Source organism: Prunus dulcis, chromosome 6 (genome assembly GCF_902201215.1).
Source record: "Prunus dulcis chromosome 6, ALMONDv2, whole genome shotgun sequence".
Classification (NCBI taxonomy): domain Eukaryota; kingdom Viridiplantae; phylum Streptophyta; class Magnoliopsida; order Rosales; family Rosaceae; genus Prunus; species Prunus dulcis.
The window spans coordinates 29,362,564-29,380,076 of NC_047655.1; the positions used below are offsets into that span (position 1 = coordinate 29,362,564).

Below are 17,513 nucleotides of genomic sequence, written 5' to 3' on the forward strand. Positions count from 1 at the left end.
CAGGGTGTCAATAAGAAATGTCCGAGGCAGATCAAAAGTATAAATGCCAGGGACCAAATCAGCACTCTTTGCAGCCAAGGCATCCACAGCAGTATTTATCTCACGATAAATATGATGGACAGCGCAGCTCCAATCACCATGAATTTTTAATTTGCAGCAATTGATGATATTGGTGTTACTTACCCAAGAGAAGCGGCTTTGAAATTTTGTTCGAGTGATATCTTTTTGTTTTTTGTTACTTTATACTTCACAAGAAAGCTTTCTTATGCTTTTGGTTCCGTAATGATTTTGATTTTCCTTCTTGGTGTTATTCATGCTTGATTTGTCCCTGACATATCTTTCATGTAGTGTGTGTAAGTTTAGTATGCTATCGCTCATCTCAATAGAAAACGTCCTCAAAAAAGTAGAAATGAATTTTAAAATGATGGAAATTAATGTTCTAGAATTTGTAAAGTTTCTTGTTTGGGTGATGGATTTAAAACACAGAATTTAACCTTTATTTGTAAAGTTGTCTTTTTTACAAATTCAATCTCTCTTGGGATTTTAGAAATTACGAATTTTAGATAGAATTTAAAGTTGGGATTTATGATCCCCAAATTCTATATTTTTTCCCACGCGGAATTTCTAAATTTCTATGTTTTTTATTTATCCAAACATGGGAATTGGTTCATGTCAATTTAAAATTTCTGAAATTTGTCAAAATCTCAAGTTTATTTCCCTCGTCCAAACGCACAATTGTGTTATTTCTTGTGGTGTGTTTGTAGCCCAACACTGTTCATTTTACCACCCCACCACCAACAACACACACAACCAAGACCCAACGTAAAAGAAAGGTACAACATATCTTTTGAATTCAATGGGCTTTCAGAAGCACGCAACTATTTCTTAAATGGTGGGTAAATTTACAAGACCACATTGTCGACCTCCTCCGGATCCAACACAAGATTCAATTATACAAAACAATTCAAAGCATGTGATGTGCCAACCCAAATCTTATATGCTGAATTTTCATAATTAGCTAGTAGGAGTAGGAGTACCTACACCTACACTACACCTGCAGCAGTCACCTTCATACTGTATTTGTGTTTGAGGTAAGCTTTAATGTAAGGCTCTAAATCACCATCCATTACACAAGTGATATCCGACGTCTCGTATCCTGTCCTTACATCCTTCACCAGTTTATACGGATGGAACACATAATTTCTTATTTGTTGGCCCCATTCTGCCTTCACTACATCTCCTCGTATTTGCTTAATCTCTGATGCCCTTTGCTCCTCAGCTATCACTAACAGCTTCGCTTTCAACCTGCTTAGAGCCTTTATTTTGTTTGCAAGCTGAGATCTCTCTTCTGCATTGTAGTCAAAGAAGAAATAGAGGTCATGTGGTTGTGTTTTCAATCAGATGAACTATAAAACAAAGTTAATAACTGAACAAGTGGATGGTTAATGGTGAAAACTAAAAACAAACTATGGGGCTAAGGGAACCTGTGCAGCGAACAGTAACACCAGTGGGGATGTGCGTAATCCGGACAGCGCTTTCAACTTTGTTCACATTCTGCCCTCCTTTCCCGCCTGCCCTTGAAAAACTTATTTCCAGGTCCTCTTCAGGTAAATCAACTTTCAACGACTCTTCAGGTAGAAGAGGCATGACGTCAATACCAGAGAAGCTTGTCTGCACGTAACTTCCAAGTTAGAACATACAATAGGATATATGTGGCAACTCCAGCCCCCTCCCTTAAAACCCCACACACCTTCGAATGTATGTGTGTGAATATACACCTGGCAAAGACCTCTAGCATTATATGTTTAATAATTTATAGTTTACAAGATAGATACCTGGCGAAGACCTTTGGCATTAAAAGGGGACTGCCTCACAATGCGGTGTGTTCCTTTCTCCCCAGACAAATACCCATAAGCATAACGACCTTCAACTTCAATTGTCGCTGACTTAATTCCAGCTTCCTCTCCTTGGGACTTCTCAACTACTCGTGTCTTGTATCTCTGCTTTTCTCCCCACCTCACATACATCCTGAGTAACATTTCAGCCCAATCCTGCACTGAGAATTATCAAAGGTTTACAAGAAAAACATAAGCATATAACTGAGAAAAGTTTTGTGAACTAAGCTGGACATGTTATAACTTATAAATAACACATGACCGTAAAAATACGCACATGGTTGATCCATCAATTTTTGGGCTATATCTAATGTGTTGAAACTTTTACCTTATATACTTCTCATGTGTTAAGTTCTTTCAGTGGTCAGGATATTCACATAAAAATCAGATAATGACTACTCAGAAAAAATAATCGGCTAACAGAATGGAACCCTTAGTAAATTGGAAGGAAAAAAAAAACCACAAAGCACATAATGGTGCTTTAGATTTCATTAAAGCCCTAAAGAGGAATACAAGAAAGATCCTATGGGAGTTAAATTTTGGTTTTGATAGAAACGGAACTAGTGTGGCACTATCAAGGCTAAACATTAACATGGGGACATGGCCTGTAACCATATGAAAATGAACTTCCTCTAACTTTACCACCACCATCAAAGGACTAAGCAGAAGTCCAGCCAAAGAAATGAATAGTGGATGCCAATTCAGTCATTGCTGAAAATAGCTTAACTTCTCAGCGGTAGTAACATACTGGGGTAAACTGCTTCTGGTCAACTATGAACCAGATAGCTGCCTTTTATATTTCTGAAAGAATTTCATTCATGAACAATGCAATATTCTTGGTCGAAATGGTAAACTCACCACCTATATATGCATCTCGCAGAATGTAACATTTCCATTAAAGTAATATAACCCAAAGAACTTGTTGCTCTTACTTTTTATTATTCTAATTACCTGTGCATCAGTTCCTCCAGCACCAGCTGTAATAAAGATGACAGCACCTTCTTTGTCATAAGGCCCAGAAAGAAGTTGAGTTAACTCAAACTGATCCAGTCCCTTGTTCAATTCCTTGATGATACTGGCAGCCTCTTCAAGAAGTCCATTATCTACAGAGTCCATCTCTTCAGTTAGCTTGACTATTGTTTCTGCATCTTCAACCTGCATCCAATGTATTTTATCCACAATGCAATTTAAGAGGAGGTCACTTTCTAATATTCAATATCTGCAAATGGGTAAATATATGTAGAGTAAATTAGTAATGATCTCCTACTAGATAGTCTGATGTTGTACCGTCTGGCAAGAGAGCATTACTATAAAATGTCACCAAAATACTATAAAATGTCATCATATTAAAACACTTCATAAAAAAATATAGTCATATCACACTTCAAGCATACTCCTATTATCCTGAAAAACAACCATGACGCCATGGCAAACCAAAAAAAAAAAAATTTGATGCGAAAACAATATTCTAAACGAAATTTAACGAAATTTGTGCACTGACCTGTGATTTGAACTCATTCAGCAATCTTATCCTGTCTTTAACATCAGTCAGGGCCGAAAGGTTTTCTTGAGCTTTAGCTCGGTCATCCCAAAAGGAGCTATCAGCTGCTTTCAACTCCAAATCTGCAACTTCTTGTTCTAACTGTTGCAGACAGGCAGAGTCTCTAATCTCTTTAACATGTTCCGCCGTGGTTTCAACATCTCTTCTTAAGAAATAAAAATCTGTGAGAGATAAGATGAAATTATGACATTGTATGATTGATGTGTAGATGCAAGTAGTAACGTCCTTACACCAAACTCCTGATTGCAAGCCACAGTTTGCGTTTAAAGGAAAATAAATAACAGCATATGCATGATATACAGCATCTTGCTTAAATTGTAAGACAACACTGCAACTTTAAGTACGAAATTCATGCTACAAAATATGCAGACAGAATAAGTATGCCAAACAAACACCACGTTCCTTGATTTTCAATACTCAAAACCAAGTGTACCCACAGAGAGAGAGTTCAGGGCATTTAGGCATTGTCAACCGACGAGAAAAGGAGATTAACCTCCCATTGCTCAAGCATGCTTTAATTCAATATCAAGCTTAAATTCTCCAAACAGACCTTGCATTGCCCATTCTCTTGTGTCGGTGTTGAGCCCCGTGCTTACTTGACTCTCCGGTGTCGCAAGTAAAACTGAGTCAAATCAAACATCAACTGTAAAACAACTTGAACAACCCGAAATTGAAAATTTGAAGAATCAGAATTTTCTACAATAACCATTATAATCATATGGATAAACCAATGAAAACCCAGCAAGGAAAGTAACGAAATACATAAAACCAATGAAGCTCCTGTGGGCACATATAATCTCACACACTCACAAAATAGAAAAATAGAACAAACGCAATATACTCTAGCATAAGTTCCACCATAAAGCTCCAAATGGAAACACAGAGAAAGCAAAACCGATTAACACAAGACAAGTACGTAAACTGAAAAGCTCAAACTAACGCACCAGTAGGAGGAAATCGACAATAGCTTGAAAGCTTTGTAGAGACAGTGTACCAAAAACGAGAAGTATACGAAGTGGGCCTTTGTAGTAACTGTGGTAGTTTGCTATTTGGAGGCTTGGGGCATAAGATGGCTGTTGGGCTGCAGAGAGGTCTCAGATGAGCCTCCATCGCTGTGGCTTCGGCTTCAACTTTGATTAGGGAATGGCTGATAGAAGTTCGAATCCTGGAGGAAAAAAAAAAAAAAACAGACAAACCAAAATTCGTATTAAATAAATAAATAAAAACTGTAGAAATGTTTGTCTGCTATGGATAACAAAGAAAGTCGTCCTACTAGCTTTGTGTGGTGTTTGGGTTTGTATCGAGTACCCACGGGTTAAGGGGAAAATCTAACCATATTATGCAAGTAATCGTGTGTTATAGTCGTGACATTTCCGGATAGACTAATAATTACTTCTTCATTTAATTATTTTAGTGATTTTATGAAAAAGCAATTCTACTTATATAGAGAATCACTTTTTATATAATTCTTCCTATAATTGCTTAAAATCATTAAATAGTTATATGGAGAAGTACGTGGAAGGTGATTCTCCCCAAAAGTGATTCTGGCCTTACGAGAATCACTCACAAACGAGCCTTTATATTGCGAGCTATAAAATGTTCCACTTCATCTCTTTTTAAAAAAAAAAAAAATACAAGTATTACAAGGGGAAAAGAGTTTCTCACACACAAATAATGTGTCATTAAGATTTGAACCTAAAATCAATGCCATTTTTCTCATTAGACTAGATCTTGTTGACAAATTTCACTTCATCACTAAATCTTATCAAATTGATGATAGATAATCATATATGTGTATAAGACTTCATAATCATATTAAGAAGTGAACACAACACTTGATTGTATTAAAATTTAATACTAATTCAATTTGTTATTTATTTAGGAAACTACATAATGCTTATAAAATCCACGTTAAGCAATAACTAATCTTAGCTAGCTCATATTATTATATCACTTTTGAATGTTAAATGTGAACCTTCAAAGAATTGAAAGATAGAAAAATAATGGATGATATAACGGACGTTCGGATGAGAGAGAGTTTATAGAGTTCAAAAATAGGGGCATTCTCGATGGGCAAAATGAGGGAAGTTCTAATATGAGAGAGGAAAAAATGAGATAAAACAAATAAATATAAAAAGGATGAGATAGTAGGCAATTAGTGTAGCGGAGTTCCAACGTGAAAGGGGGGGAGTGGCGGCTGCCTCATCTTCCTTATTATTATTATTATTTTTAATAAAATTTATTTTAAATAAAAAATATATAATCTTTAACATTTTAAGAAATAAAATTGTTGATTCTTCGAAGTAGTTTAGATTGTTTAGTAAACTTGGTAGGGTGTTTAGAGAAAATATAAAGTAAGATACTTGAAAATTATGGTTTCTTTCTAACATAGACTCGACTTTACTTAAGTTGAATGTGATTTTATACTTTTATAGTAATCATCTCATGTGAGAGAATTGGAATAACTCTCATTTTTATAGTAAAATGTATGCCTGCGTGTGTCTAATCACAACGTTTTGGTGTCCATAGAATCACTTTTCTAAAATATAAAATTACTATATGTCCAATATTAAATTTTAAAAAGAAAGAAATATTTTTACTATATCCAAATGAAGAGATATTTGGGTCTGGGTAGCCCAAAACTAATAAAAAATGTAAAAATGGGCTTTCGGAGCTCCATACCCATCAACCTCTTTCGACAACGCATCAAAGCTATAAGGACAAAATCGGTAATAAAAAGTTTTAAAATTAGGGTTTTAGCGTTCTATATCCAACTCGTCTCGATATCCAACTCCGCCTTCAGGTCATTGAGAGAAGCCGCAGCCTCGAGATCAAACAGGAAGCAAAATGGTACGTTTTCTTTTAGTTTGTTGCACTTTGCTTTTCACTGAATTCACCCTTTCTCTTAGTCAGGTGTTATGTAAGGTTTCGGTTTCTCAGTAAATTTGAGAAAAAAGTTGAATGGAGATTTAGAATATTAGTATCATTTGTGTGAGCTTACAGCTTTCGTATATGTTTGATGATAGCTAAAGGAAGTACTTTGAATTGCATATATATACCATGCAGCTGATTTATAGCTAATTTTTGTTTCCCGATGATTTGGGTGTATATTGACCAATTTCAATTTTGATTTGTGGAGGACATGATAGATATTTAAGTTAAAAACTAAAGATCAAAATTATTTTAAAAGGTTTAGTATTTGGTTCCAATTTAGAATGGACCTCAATGATTTTGTGTTTTGGAGCTGAATACAAAAGCAGTGGTTCATACAGTTACGATTCTGGAAAATGAACAGCTTGTTGTGTGTTTCCTTTGAAGCATGTCTGACCATGGTTTGTATAATGTTTTTTCCTGGTGTCCCACCCATTGTTCTTGTATCTTTCTGGCAATATGGATTTAATCCTCATGAAAAGAAAAAGAAGAAGAAGTAATTGACACACTAATAATCTGGTATAGCTGTGTCAAGTGATGGATGGTAGATGTTAAAACATGCGAACATACAAGCCTTGTTGGTTTTAAATTTGAGAATGTTAATGTATGTACTCTGTCTCTGTGCTAACAGCCGAAGCAAATCCACGAGATTAAGGATTTCCTTCTAACTGCAAGAAGGAAGGATGCACGCTCTGTCAAAATCAAGAGGAGCAAAGATGCTGTCAAGTTTAAGGTTCGATGCTCCAAGTACCTTTACACTCTTTGCGTGTTTGATTCGGAGAAGGCCGACAAGTTGAAGCAATCCCTTCCTCCAGGTATAGCATTTCGTTTTCAGTTGTGTCATTTATTATGATTTGCAACTCGCATATGGTCATCTCTGTGAATTTAGGTGTATGAGAAAGCATGCACACATGTGGTTCCTATTGTTTTAATATTCCAGTAATGGAAGAATCAAGGGACTTTCTTTCTTTCTTTTGTTTTTTTGTTTGTTTTTAAGGCTCACTTGTATAACTAACAACTAGTTTGCAATAATTTTGTATTTGTAGGTTTGAGCGTGCAGGACCTGTGAAGAAGAGATTTGAGTAGCTTGACAAAATCTAAGGAATGCAATGGATTTGTTTTTTGTTGGGAATTTTGAAGAATTTATGGATTCATGCCCTGGTATTTGGGGTATATGTGTGGACTTAAGTTTTATTTTAGTGGTTTTATTTATGGATATCTTGTTTGAAATTTAGCACTTGGGTCTCATTTGAGACTGCTTCTCTAGGAAGTACTTCTGCGCATAAGCGTGTTCATTATAAAAATCTTGAATTTTCATAAAAAAAATCAAGAAGCAACAAGTACTTTTACAATTCTGCTAAACACTGTTAGAAGCAATTTTAGTTGTTAAAAAGTGTTTTTAGCTCTTTCAGAAGCAATTCCAAATAGGCTTAGTAGTTGGGTGATTAAAAAAAAGCATTACGAGAGTCGAGAGGTTAACTTGTTAAAACATAAATAACGACACAAATAGCAAGTCCAGTCCAATCCAATCCAATGAAAGTTGAGTGATAAAAGTTCCGTATCCGTCAATCTATCAGGAATTAAATTATAGATTCCTTAGGAATATCCTTGTTAGGAGATGCCATAACTAGTATCATCATCATCCAACCTATCCCAGTACGTTGGGCGTTAACGTATGTGTCGTATTTGGAAATTGGAAGGGCCTCGTTTCTGTTTTAATATGGCAAGTGTTGTCTTTGGCGGACGGTCAGGTACAACCAGAGAGGTAGGTGAACACGTGCTCTGTTTCATTTCACGTTATTTCTTAGGAATAAGATCCTTCCTGTTGATACAAATTGGAACTGCAATACAATTTTACAGAGGAGGAAAAGAAGAAATAAAGAAACAACTGAAAACTGGAAACCAAGTCAAAATGGAAGGAAGGGCTTTCAGTTAGTTTAGTCTCAGCCTCACTCTGACTGACACTGGCGGTAGGTTGGTTGGTGGTAGGCTCTTTTAATTAACTTCTATAGAAGAAGAGCAACGTCACAATTCTCTTCTTCTCAGTTCCAAGTCCAACAACTGCCACTCTAAGACATAAGACACCATATTTCCAATTTCCACCAAATAACAGAGAAGGGAGGGCAGAATCGGAGTGGAATGGGAGCGCGCTGCTTCTGCCCCTGTTTCGACTTCGACGACCATGACCACGACAATCGCACCGCCCAAACCGAGCTCGACCCCGTTCTACTCGTGTCCGGCATTGGAGGCTCCATTCTGCATTCCAAGAGGAAGAAGCTCGGGTTCGACACCCGGGTTTGGGTTCGGATCCTACTGGCCGACTTGGAGTTCAAGAAGAAGCTGTGGTCTGTCTATAATCCCCAAACAGGTTCCTTCCCCTTCTCTTTCTCTCTCTAATATGGAATATATGTACCTATATAATATAACAGGAGGAGGGCTTTGGTTGGTGACAAGGTGGAGGAACAGGAGAGGAGAGTCAAGTGAGACGAGTGTTGTTGGTTTTTCCTTTTTACTATTCATAGTTGGATTCCTTGTTTCGTGTGGCAATTGGAAAAGAAAATGTGTCTAGGGCTGGCTAGCAAGGGGAGACAAGGCAACTGTGGAATTTTGTCAATCATCTGTTTGTTTATATTTACATGATACTTACTGTTAGTAATATTTTCTTCTACAAAAATCTAAACTTTTAAACCATCTTCTTAAATACTTCTCATAGCTGATTATATTATATGACATCCGTACTGATATTCAGATCAATTGGATACTCAAACATGCTTCATCTATGTTCTAACAATTTCATTCAAAATTTATATATCAGAGTCATAATTTTATTTGAAGAGCTACTAATACTATCATTTCGCTTCAATGTACATGAATGAAACATCAAACCCAACGGGTTGGTTTGGTATGGTAGAATTTGAATCATAAAAATAAGGTAAAACTTTCATTCTAGGGAACTAACAGATTCATCCCCAATTTTGCGTCTCTTATCATTGTCTAAGTTTTCCTTTGATGTCCCGTTTCTGCTTGTATTTCCAGGTTATACAGAAACACTAGACAAAGACACTGAAATTGTGGTCCCGGGTGACGATTATGGGCTATACGCAATTGATATTCTAGATCCTTCTTGGGTAAGAATTATATGGGTTCTCATAGTTTGGTTTATGCAGCATATAATTTTACGACCTCACTAAATTCGAAGTTTTTGCCCTTTTGAAAATGATGACTTTTGAATCTAGCACACTAGTGATTGTGGAACTCTTCTGTTTTGGTGAAGTTGGGTTGATGAATAGCATTAGAAACATGCAACTGTTTTTGCACCTTTAAATGACAAACTTGATTTTTTATTTTACTATTCCTCGGAAATTAAATTCTTATATTAAATTTTTTTATTGTTTCCAGTTTGTGAAATGCATACATTTGAAAGAGGTATACCAGTTCCATGATATGATTGATATGCTAGTGGGATGTGGGTATAAGAAAGGAACCACTTTGTTCGGATATGGCTATGATTTCCGACAAAGCAATAGGTAATTTATTTTCAACTGGTTACTTCTTTTTGGGTGGCTGAAGTTTATCTTATAACATATATAATCCGAAAGCGACAATTACAGGTATTCGACTATCATGACAATGTCTGACAACTAGGTTCCTTCTTTCTACTAATCTAACCACCATGGTTCTTGTGTTGGCAGAATTGACAAGTTAATGGAAGGTCTTAAGGTGAAATTGGAAACTGCTTACAAGGCTTCTGGGGGTAGAAAAGTAAATATAATTTCACATTCAATGGGTGGACTGCTAGTCACATGTTTTATGTCACTCCATAATGATGTGCGCATACTTTCTCTTAGTGGCTAGTTGATGTTTATGAATTTTTATCAAATATATGCAGAAAATATAAACTCCTCATCTCAAAAGAGGCATGACCGATGGTTTAAATCGTTCATCGGCAGGTATTTTTGAAGTATGTGAGTAAATGGATTTGCATAGCTTGCCCTTTTCAAGGTAGTTTCCTTTTTCCTGTTTGTGTTCGTATTTGGACTGATGATCTTTCATGTATAATGTCAATAGTTCTTGAAATCTGTTCATTGAATCTTCTCAGGTTGCTAGAAATATTTTCCCTTTTGGTCTTTTTGATCAAAATCACAGCAGTAGTTTTTTACTATCCTTTCTGTTAATAGTGGTTATATTTTATCTTCTTATTTATCATCAAACATCATTACTTGCTTGAAAGATGTAACCGCTACAGACTGGAACTCAAAGCATTTGGTTTTGCTACCCCTGAACAAAAAAGTATCTGTGTCCAATCCAAATTTTCATGAAAAAAATATTCAACCTGCAAAGCTTTAGATGAAAATTAAGGTGAAGAAACAATTACATGCCTTCACATCAATTTAGGAAAGAGTCTGAGCCCACTGTTGATAGGCTGTAGACGGCAAAAAATTATGAACCTTAATGGTTTTTTAATATGTTTTTGTCCTTGACTATTGATTTCAAAATTCAATTTACAGGTGCGCCAGGATGCATCAATGACTCTCTCTTAACTGGATTGCAGTTTGTTGAAGGCTTGGAGAGCTACTTTTTCGTGTCAAGGTGGACTATGCACCAGCTGGTAGTACATTAAATCAAGCTAACTTGGCTTCATGTGTGTATTTAAACTTAATAATAGGAAAATCAGTATCTCAAGTGGAAGCATGACATGCTGTGAATGAGTCTTTATCTTTTAGTAACAATACAAATCAAACAAATTTATAAATGGAAGTACATGAATACTGAGTTGCCACTAGGAAATGCACCCTTCATCGGATCCAAGTCAATATGCTCTAACTGTGTGCAAGAGAATCCCCAACATGTTTCACAATGGCACCCATGAAACACATTTTTTAAGCATTTGAACACCATAAAAAAATTGTTCAGTGTTCTTGTAATATGTAACTGAATTGCATACATATTTTTTATTTTTTGGGAAGTGGCGGATATCCCTCCACCTAATTAACGTAACAGCATTTTATCCATGATGAAGAAATTATAGTTGATTTTTTTCATCCATATATCAAGTTTTGGGCTACATTTTTCACTTGTTACAGTGATTTATTCTCTTAGATGTTTGCTACTTTTGTGAAGAACTAAACCTGACTTTTTTTTTCCGCATATAGTTGGTTGAGTGCCCATCAATCTATGAGATGCTGGCAAATCCTAAATTTGATTGGAAAGAACTGCCAGAAATTCAGGTTTGGAGGAAGCATTCTAAGGATGGGGAAACTTTTGTGGATCTGGAGTCTTATGGCCCAATTGAAAGCATATCTTTGTTTGAAGAAGCATTGAAACATAATGAGGTGCCACTCTTAGAAGAAAGTTCTCAAAATTTCTTGTACCAAAGCATCTGTGTGTCATTTTGGCTTGTCTTGTTATCTTGAATTTCTGGTGCTTATATTTTGAACTGTAGTTAGGAAAAACATATTATATCTAATATAATCAAATCCCATACTTATCAAAGCTCATATAATTTTTGTGGGTGATAAGGACTATGTTTGCGCTATAGACAAGTTTAGCAGTTGCAAAATATAAAATCATTTTCCAATAGTGTAGCATGCTGATCATGTCGTCTATTCCAGTTGACAATAGTTGATTTGCTGGGTATTTTCATGTTCACCTTTACAGTCCCTGGAAAGCAATGACCATATTCCTGTGCCTAAATTTTTCCTTATGTTTTGGGATGCAATTGTACTCTGAAATTTGTCTCCCTGCATATATCTTAGTGTCTCAAAATTACTTCTTGTCTCCCTTCACCAATAGCCAGAGCTTATGTCAATCTCTTTCACTGCAGCTAAGTTATGATGGTAAAACGGTAGCTTTGCCATTTAACTTTTCTATTCTCAGATGGGCTGCTGAGACTCGCCAGGTTTTAAACAATGCTAAACTACCAGATGGAGTCTGCTTCTATAACATTTATGGAACATCATTCGACACACCTTTTGGTGTTTGGTATGTAAGAGAACTACTTTATTTAAATCAAAACAAGAGACATGAACAGGGTTTGTAACCCATGGTATGACTGGTCAACCATTGCTCAATCTCTTTCACTGCTGCTAAGTGTCTGACATTTGTACTACTAATGCAGCTATGGTTCGAAGACATCTCCAATTGAGGACTTGTCTGAAATATGCCATTCAATGGTGAGTCATGTACTGTTTGTGAAATCATGAATTTTCTTTAAAGTCATGTGTGAAGTTATCCTATGGGTTCAAACAACCTAAATCCTCTGCCCTTTGGTCTCCGATCGCTGGCATTGTCATTGATATCATCAACCCTATCATTGTTAGAGAGAGTTGTATACTTGTACCTGAGTTTGAGCTTTATTTTTGAAATTTTTTAGTCCACGTTGTCAAATATTATCCAGACTCTGAAGTTCTAATCTGCATTATTTTATTTTGTTGTCACAGTTGCTTTCTATTTTATCCGACACATTATATGCATTAAGCCTTGACTCTTGTGCCCTGCTTTACTTGCACCTCTAAATTTCTGATTAAGTCATTTGCTGCTTAATCCAGCTACAAATCAAATAGTAACTTCCAGTTTGACACTCAGCATGTCCCTTCGATGTTAATATTTTTATCCCCTTTGTGCTATCTATGATTTACATTATTTCTTTCGTTCTTTCCAGCCTCAATATTCTTATGTGGATGGAGATGAAACAGTTCCGGCTGAGTCAGCAAAGGTGCTCTATCTGACCTGTATTCTTAGTTCTTATTGGCTATAATATATACTGTATCCAGTAGTTCCCTCTGCGCTTTATTTGCAAGCACTAGTGGTTTCTGAATTTGAGCGAATTTTATCGAACATTTTTTCTTCCTATTCCACAGGCAGATGGATTTGCTGCAGTTGAAAGAGTAGCAATAGCTGCAAGACACAGGGAACTATTGCGTGATAAAACAGTTTTTCAACATATCCAAAGGTGGTTGGGAGTTGAACAGAGGGTCAGCATACGTTCTAAGACATCCAGAGTTGCAGATGCCTCTTCAAAATAAGCGGGTGAATGAGTGAAATCCTTTTCTGCTTGAAAAGGAACACTTGTTTCACATATTTATGTTCAAGTTATAAATAACTGTGATAGCACCATAAACTTGAACTAAATTCGTTATTGCTGGGCCTTATCTGTTATTTGAATGTATAGTAGTCTTGGTGTACGGAGAGCATGTTTCCTTGAACAATGCATTGGGTTATTGAAACTTTAAATCACATTACATACACTAAACAGGCTGCATTATGCTCAGTATTTTTCAATGTTTCAATTTCATGATTGTCGTTTTCCCAAACGCGATACCTATGTACTTATACTAGGGAATGAGCACAAAAGTTCTTATTTTTTGTTTGGGTTGCTGAAGGGAATGAGCAGAAATGTTGTGAATTGTATTTTGGCATGGAATTGAAGCCGGTCTAGGTTCCTTAACATTTTATTTATCACCCAAACGTGTTTGTAGATCCCCACCCATGTCTTACTCTTGCAATTGGCCAGCAGCAGCAGCCTCATGTCATGTCCACGGTTGACAAATCTTGCCCCATTGGTATTACTAGTACTATATGGCCAGCCAGCCAGACTAATTAAGCTACTCGATCGATATTCACACTATCAGATCACATTCATTTAATTTTAACCTTGTTCAAATTAATGTTGTAATTGAACATATGCAGCAGAAGAAACTTTGGTTAATTATATATAGCTATAATTCACCCTTCCTTGGCTCTGCAGACTGCAGGAACATGGTAATTGCCTCATTGGTGTTGTGTGGTGCAGATGCAGAATGAAACTTTCCATTGTTAATATGAATTTTGTATATAATGTTATATGTTTATAGGGAAACACAACACAAGGATATATGGATACATTCTCTCTCTCTCTCTCTCTCTCTCTCTCTCTCTCTCTCTCTCATGACTCATGTATCCAGTATACCTGGTGGTCAGAGATTTCAAAATAATTATTGCAAGGCAGGCACCTTAAGTCACACACAAAATCATGTCCCTATACTTGTATTGTAATTAAATTTGAGTTCATGCATGCCTAATTGTTTGCTTTCTCCCCTTTTAAATTTTAATGAGAGAGAGAGAAGAGAGAGAGAGAGTGTGTTAATGGGCACATTTATATACTACGCATTGGCAAGGAAGAAGATCAACTTGGGACCTGGAGTACCAATCAGTAACAACCAACACTTAAATCCAATCCAATCCAAGATATATAATGCTTGCTTGCAAGTTCAAGAAATATTTCCTTTTCTTTTTTCTCTCACTTTTATTCATTTATTTAGATTTTTTATTCAGTGGAAGAGAGAGAGAGGTGGAAGGATGCATGGTCAAAGGTCAAAAAGGTTTGAATCCCAAACAGAGTTTTAGTGGGTTTTGGGTTTCGAGGTAATAATAATAATCAAATAAAATTGAGAGAGAGAGAGATGAATGAAAAGCCCGAGAAAGAAAGAGAGGAGAATGAGCATTCCTAGGACTTGTAGTACTTACTGGTAGGGTAGCTGATGGGAGGGAGAGGATTCTCTCATCTCTTCTCTCCTATTTGAGGCAGTCACACAGACACAGACACCCATGAGGAGGCTTGCATGCAGCAGCTGAGCTCTCTCTCATCCCATTCCCAGGTATAATATTAATTATTAATAATTACGCTACAATTTACATATATATATATATATATATATCAAAGCCCAAATCCCATCTAATTTCTCTCTGTCTCTGTCTCTTGGTAGCTAGCTAGCTACTTGACTTTTACTGCATTGGGTTTTTGTGCCTTGTCGTCTACATGAGGGAGGAACAAGAAGAGGGAATGGTCCATGATCATCCACACCATGTATTCATCATATACTTGTTTCCGCAGCCAAAGCAGAAAATACAAATTTTTGGAGTTTTAAATTTGTATGGAAATGCATATGATATACACAACATTTGTCTAACACAAGTATGACAGACAGAGAAATATTTCAAATATAGAAAAGTGCAAATAAGTTTGTCAAGAAAAGAAGAAAAAGAAGAACACCGCATGGGACGGGAAATGAGGGGTTGGAACCCTTTTAACTTTTAAGCTTTAATAACTAAAGTTTTAATTTTCTTCCTTCCACAGGGAGGGTGGAATTAATAAAGCTCTTATTTGATAATATGAGAGAGAGAGAGAGAGAGAGAGAGAGAGAGGGGTTGCGTTGCATGGATAAGGGTGCAACCGCAAGCGGATGCAGAGAGAGGGAGAGAGAGAGAGAGAAGTAGTGATTATTTTAAGCAAATAATATAAAATCTTTGACGCAGTGGAGGGTGTGGTGTGTGGTGTTTATTATATACGGTATTCTTTCCAAGAAGGCACGGGTGCTCCGCTGATTTCTCCAATGCAATCCCAGTTCCCACAGGCCTTTCTCTTTGCCTTTGCCTTTGCCTTAACCCTCTCTCTCCCTATGTAATTCCAGTCCTCATATAATATATATAATTATTTAACTACGTACTAATTTTTTATTTTTTTTACCAAGATATAACTACGTCCTAATAACTACAAAACTACTGTACTATACATACATAATTACTAATTCAAGGAAATTTTTTTTTTTTTTTTTTTTTGTCTGTCAAATTCTGATGGCAACAACATAAACTGTTTCTAATATTAGATTAGTCTGCACTTTTGATCGAATTCTTAGAGCATTTACAGTGGATTTTCTAAATCATCTATTTAGATAAAATATAGGGAGGAAGTAAGGAAATTCACCTTCAATCATATTTTCTATCCAACTCTTAAAATAAGAATACATCTAGAAACTCCTAAATCTAAAGAGAAATAAAGGACTCCTAATGACTCTCTATAATTAAATATTTCTTTATTTTAATGTTATTTTAAGTATTTATTTAATGCTAACTATTTATCATTATTATTTTATATGAAGAGGGAGCATTATGATAAACTAATATATATATATATATATATACAGTCCCCTTCTATTGAGGGATCTCTCAAATAATTTTATTTTAGGGACGCCCTTTAGGGTACCCTACAATTTTTTTCCCAAAGATCCAAAAATTAGACAAATCGAAAACCGTTTCGACATCCAATTGTGTCTTACAAAATCAATGAACACGGTGCTTCAAGAAAATGCTAAAATTTCAATAACTTAATTGAATGGTCAAATGATATCGGATTCAAGTGATTTTTTGTATGGATGATCTTTGAATGAGTATCTACAAAATAGACGTTTGGATTAGTGAAATACAATCCGGAGTGGGGCCTACAAGAGGTGTTCCTCAAATAAGCTTATTTGAGGAATCCCTCAATGGAAGCTCTGTGTATATATATATATATATATATATATATATATATATATATATATCCTACCACAAAGAAACAAACAAAAGCCAATAATACGTACGTTTCCACTCATTTTCCTTTGTTTTCAAGTAAACTACAAAACTATAGGAAACGAAACCAATAGTGGACATAATACACATTCGATATGTGTCTATCATCATACAATCCCCTTCAATTGAGGGATTCCTTAAATATTATTTGAGGGACACCTTTTAGGATCTCTTACGAATTTTTTTTCAATGATATAAACCATCTTTTTTTAGGTCTACATTCATAGATCATCCTTGCCAAAAAATAGAAAAATCAGAAACTGTTTCGATATCCAATTGCGTCCTATAAAATCAACGATCATGGTGCTTCAAGAAAGTACTAAAATTTCAATAATTCAATTGAGTGGTCAAATGATATCGGATTCAAGTGATGTTTTTGTACAGATGATCTTTAAATGAGTATCTATAAAATAGACAGTTTGGATTAGTGAAATATAATACAGAGTGGGCCATACAAGGATGTCCCTCAAATAAGCTTAATTTGAAAGATCCCTCAACTGAAGCTCCATGTATGATCATATATACAATATATATGAAATATTGATCAAGTTATTCAAAATTATTACAAAACTGCTGAAATTGGTGTTAATAAAACTTTCCGAGGATCTATTAGAATATTCGATCTCAAGTTCCCAAAATTGATAGCAAATGAGAAAGTACATCTCACATGATATTTATGAACTTGAGATACACAGATCCCTTGTGAAATTTGGAAGGCCATCTAGTAATTAGCACGAACA

At 35.7% G+C, this 17,513-nt stretch overlaps 3 protein-coding genes across 6 annotated transcripts; 2 read left to right on the forward strand and 1 right to left on the reverse strand.

The window, feature by feature from the left end:
- Positions 1 to 845: 845 nt before the first annotated feature.
- LOC117631306 (peptide chain release factor PrfB1, chloroplastic) lies at positions 846 to 4,747 on the reverse strand. 2 transcript variants are annotated; one of them, XM_034364385.1, is made up of 8 exons: positions 4,730 to 4,747; positions 4,401 to 4,621; positions 4,007 to 4,078; positions 3,397 to 3,617; positions 2,847 to 3,050; positions 1,836 to 2,051; positions 1,485 to 1,671; positions 846 to 1,348 (listed from the first exon to the last, which is right to left on the reverse strand). In XM_034364385.1, the coding sequence occupies exons 2-8, from the start codon at positions 4,564 to 4,566 to the stop codon at positions 1,044 to 1,046; spliced, it is 1,371 nt and encodes a 456-aa protein (XP_034220276.1). In that variant the 5' UTR covers positions 4,567 to 4,621; positions 4,730 to 4,747; the 3' UTR covers positions 846 to 1,043. The 2 variants fall into 2 exon arrangements, with proteins under 2 accessions (XP_034220276.1, XP_034220275.1); XM_034364384.1 differs by having other exon boundaries at positions 4,401 to 4,743.
- A 1,445-nt stretch (positions 4,748 to 6,192) lies between these two features.
- On the forward strand, positions 6,193 to 7,624 carry LOC117630910 (60S ribosomal protein L38). The gene is made up of 3 exons (XM_034363770.1): positions 6,193 to 6,306; positions 7,019 to 7,202; positions 7,434 to 7,624. The coding sequence occupies exons 1-3, from the start codon at positions 6,304 to 6,306 to the stop codon at positions 7,454 to 7,456; spliced, it is 210 nt and encodes a 69-aa protein (XP_034219661.1). The 5' UTR covers positions 6,193 to 6,303; the 3' UTR covers positions 7,457 to 7,624.
- A 123-nt stretch (positions 7,625 to 7,747) lies between these two features.
- Positions 7,748 to 13,657, forward strand: LOC117630909 (phospholipase A(1) LCAT3). Of its 3 annotated transcripts, XM_034363766.1 has the most exons (12): positions 7,748 to 8,152; positions 8,248 to 8,755; positions 9,424 to 9,515; positions 9,787 to 9,914; positions 10,080 to 10,215; positions 10,338 to 10,389; positions 10,896 to 10,996; positions 11,541 to 11,720; positions 12,212 to 12,369; positions 12,506 to 12,560; positions 13,049 to 13,102; positions 13,248 to 13,639. In XM_034363766.1, the coding sequence occupies exons 2-12, from the start codon at positions 8,527 to 8,529 to the stop codon at positions 13,410 to 13,412; spliced, it is 1,350 nt and encodes a 449-aa protein (XP_034219657.1). In that variant the 5' UTR covers positions 7,748 to 8,152; positions 8,248 to 8,526; the 3' UTR covers positions 13,413 to 13,639. The 3 variants fall into 3 exon arrangements, with proteins under 3 accessions (XP_034219657.1, XP_034219658.1, XP_034219659.1); XM_034363767.1 differs by lacking the exons at positions 7,748 to 8,152; positions 12,212 to 12,369; positions 12,506 to 12,560 and having other exon boundaries at positions 8,192 to 8,755; positions 13,248 to 13,657; XM_034363768.1 differs by lacking the exons at positions 7,748 to 8,152; positions 9,787 to 9,914; positions 10,080 to 10,215 and having other exon boundaries at positions 8,197 to 8,755; positions 13,248 to 13,657.
- Positions 13,658 to 17,513: the final 3,856 nt, after the last annotated feature.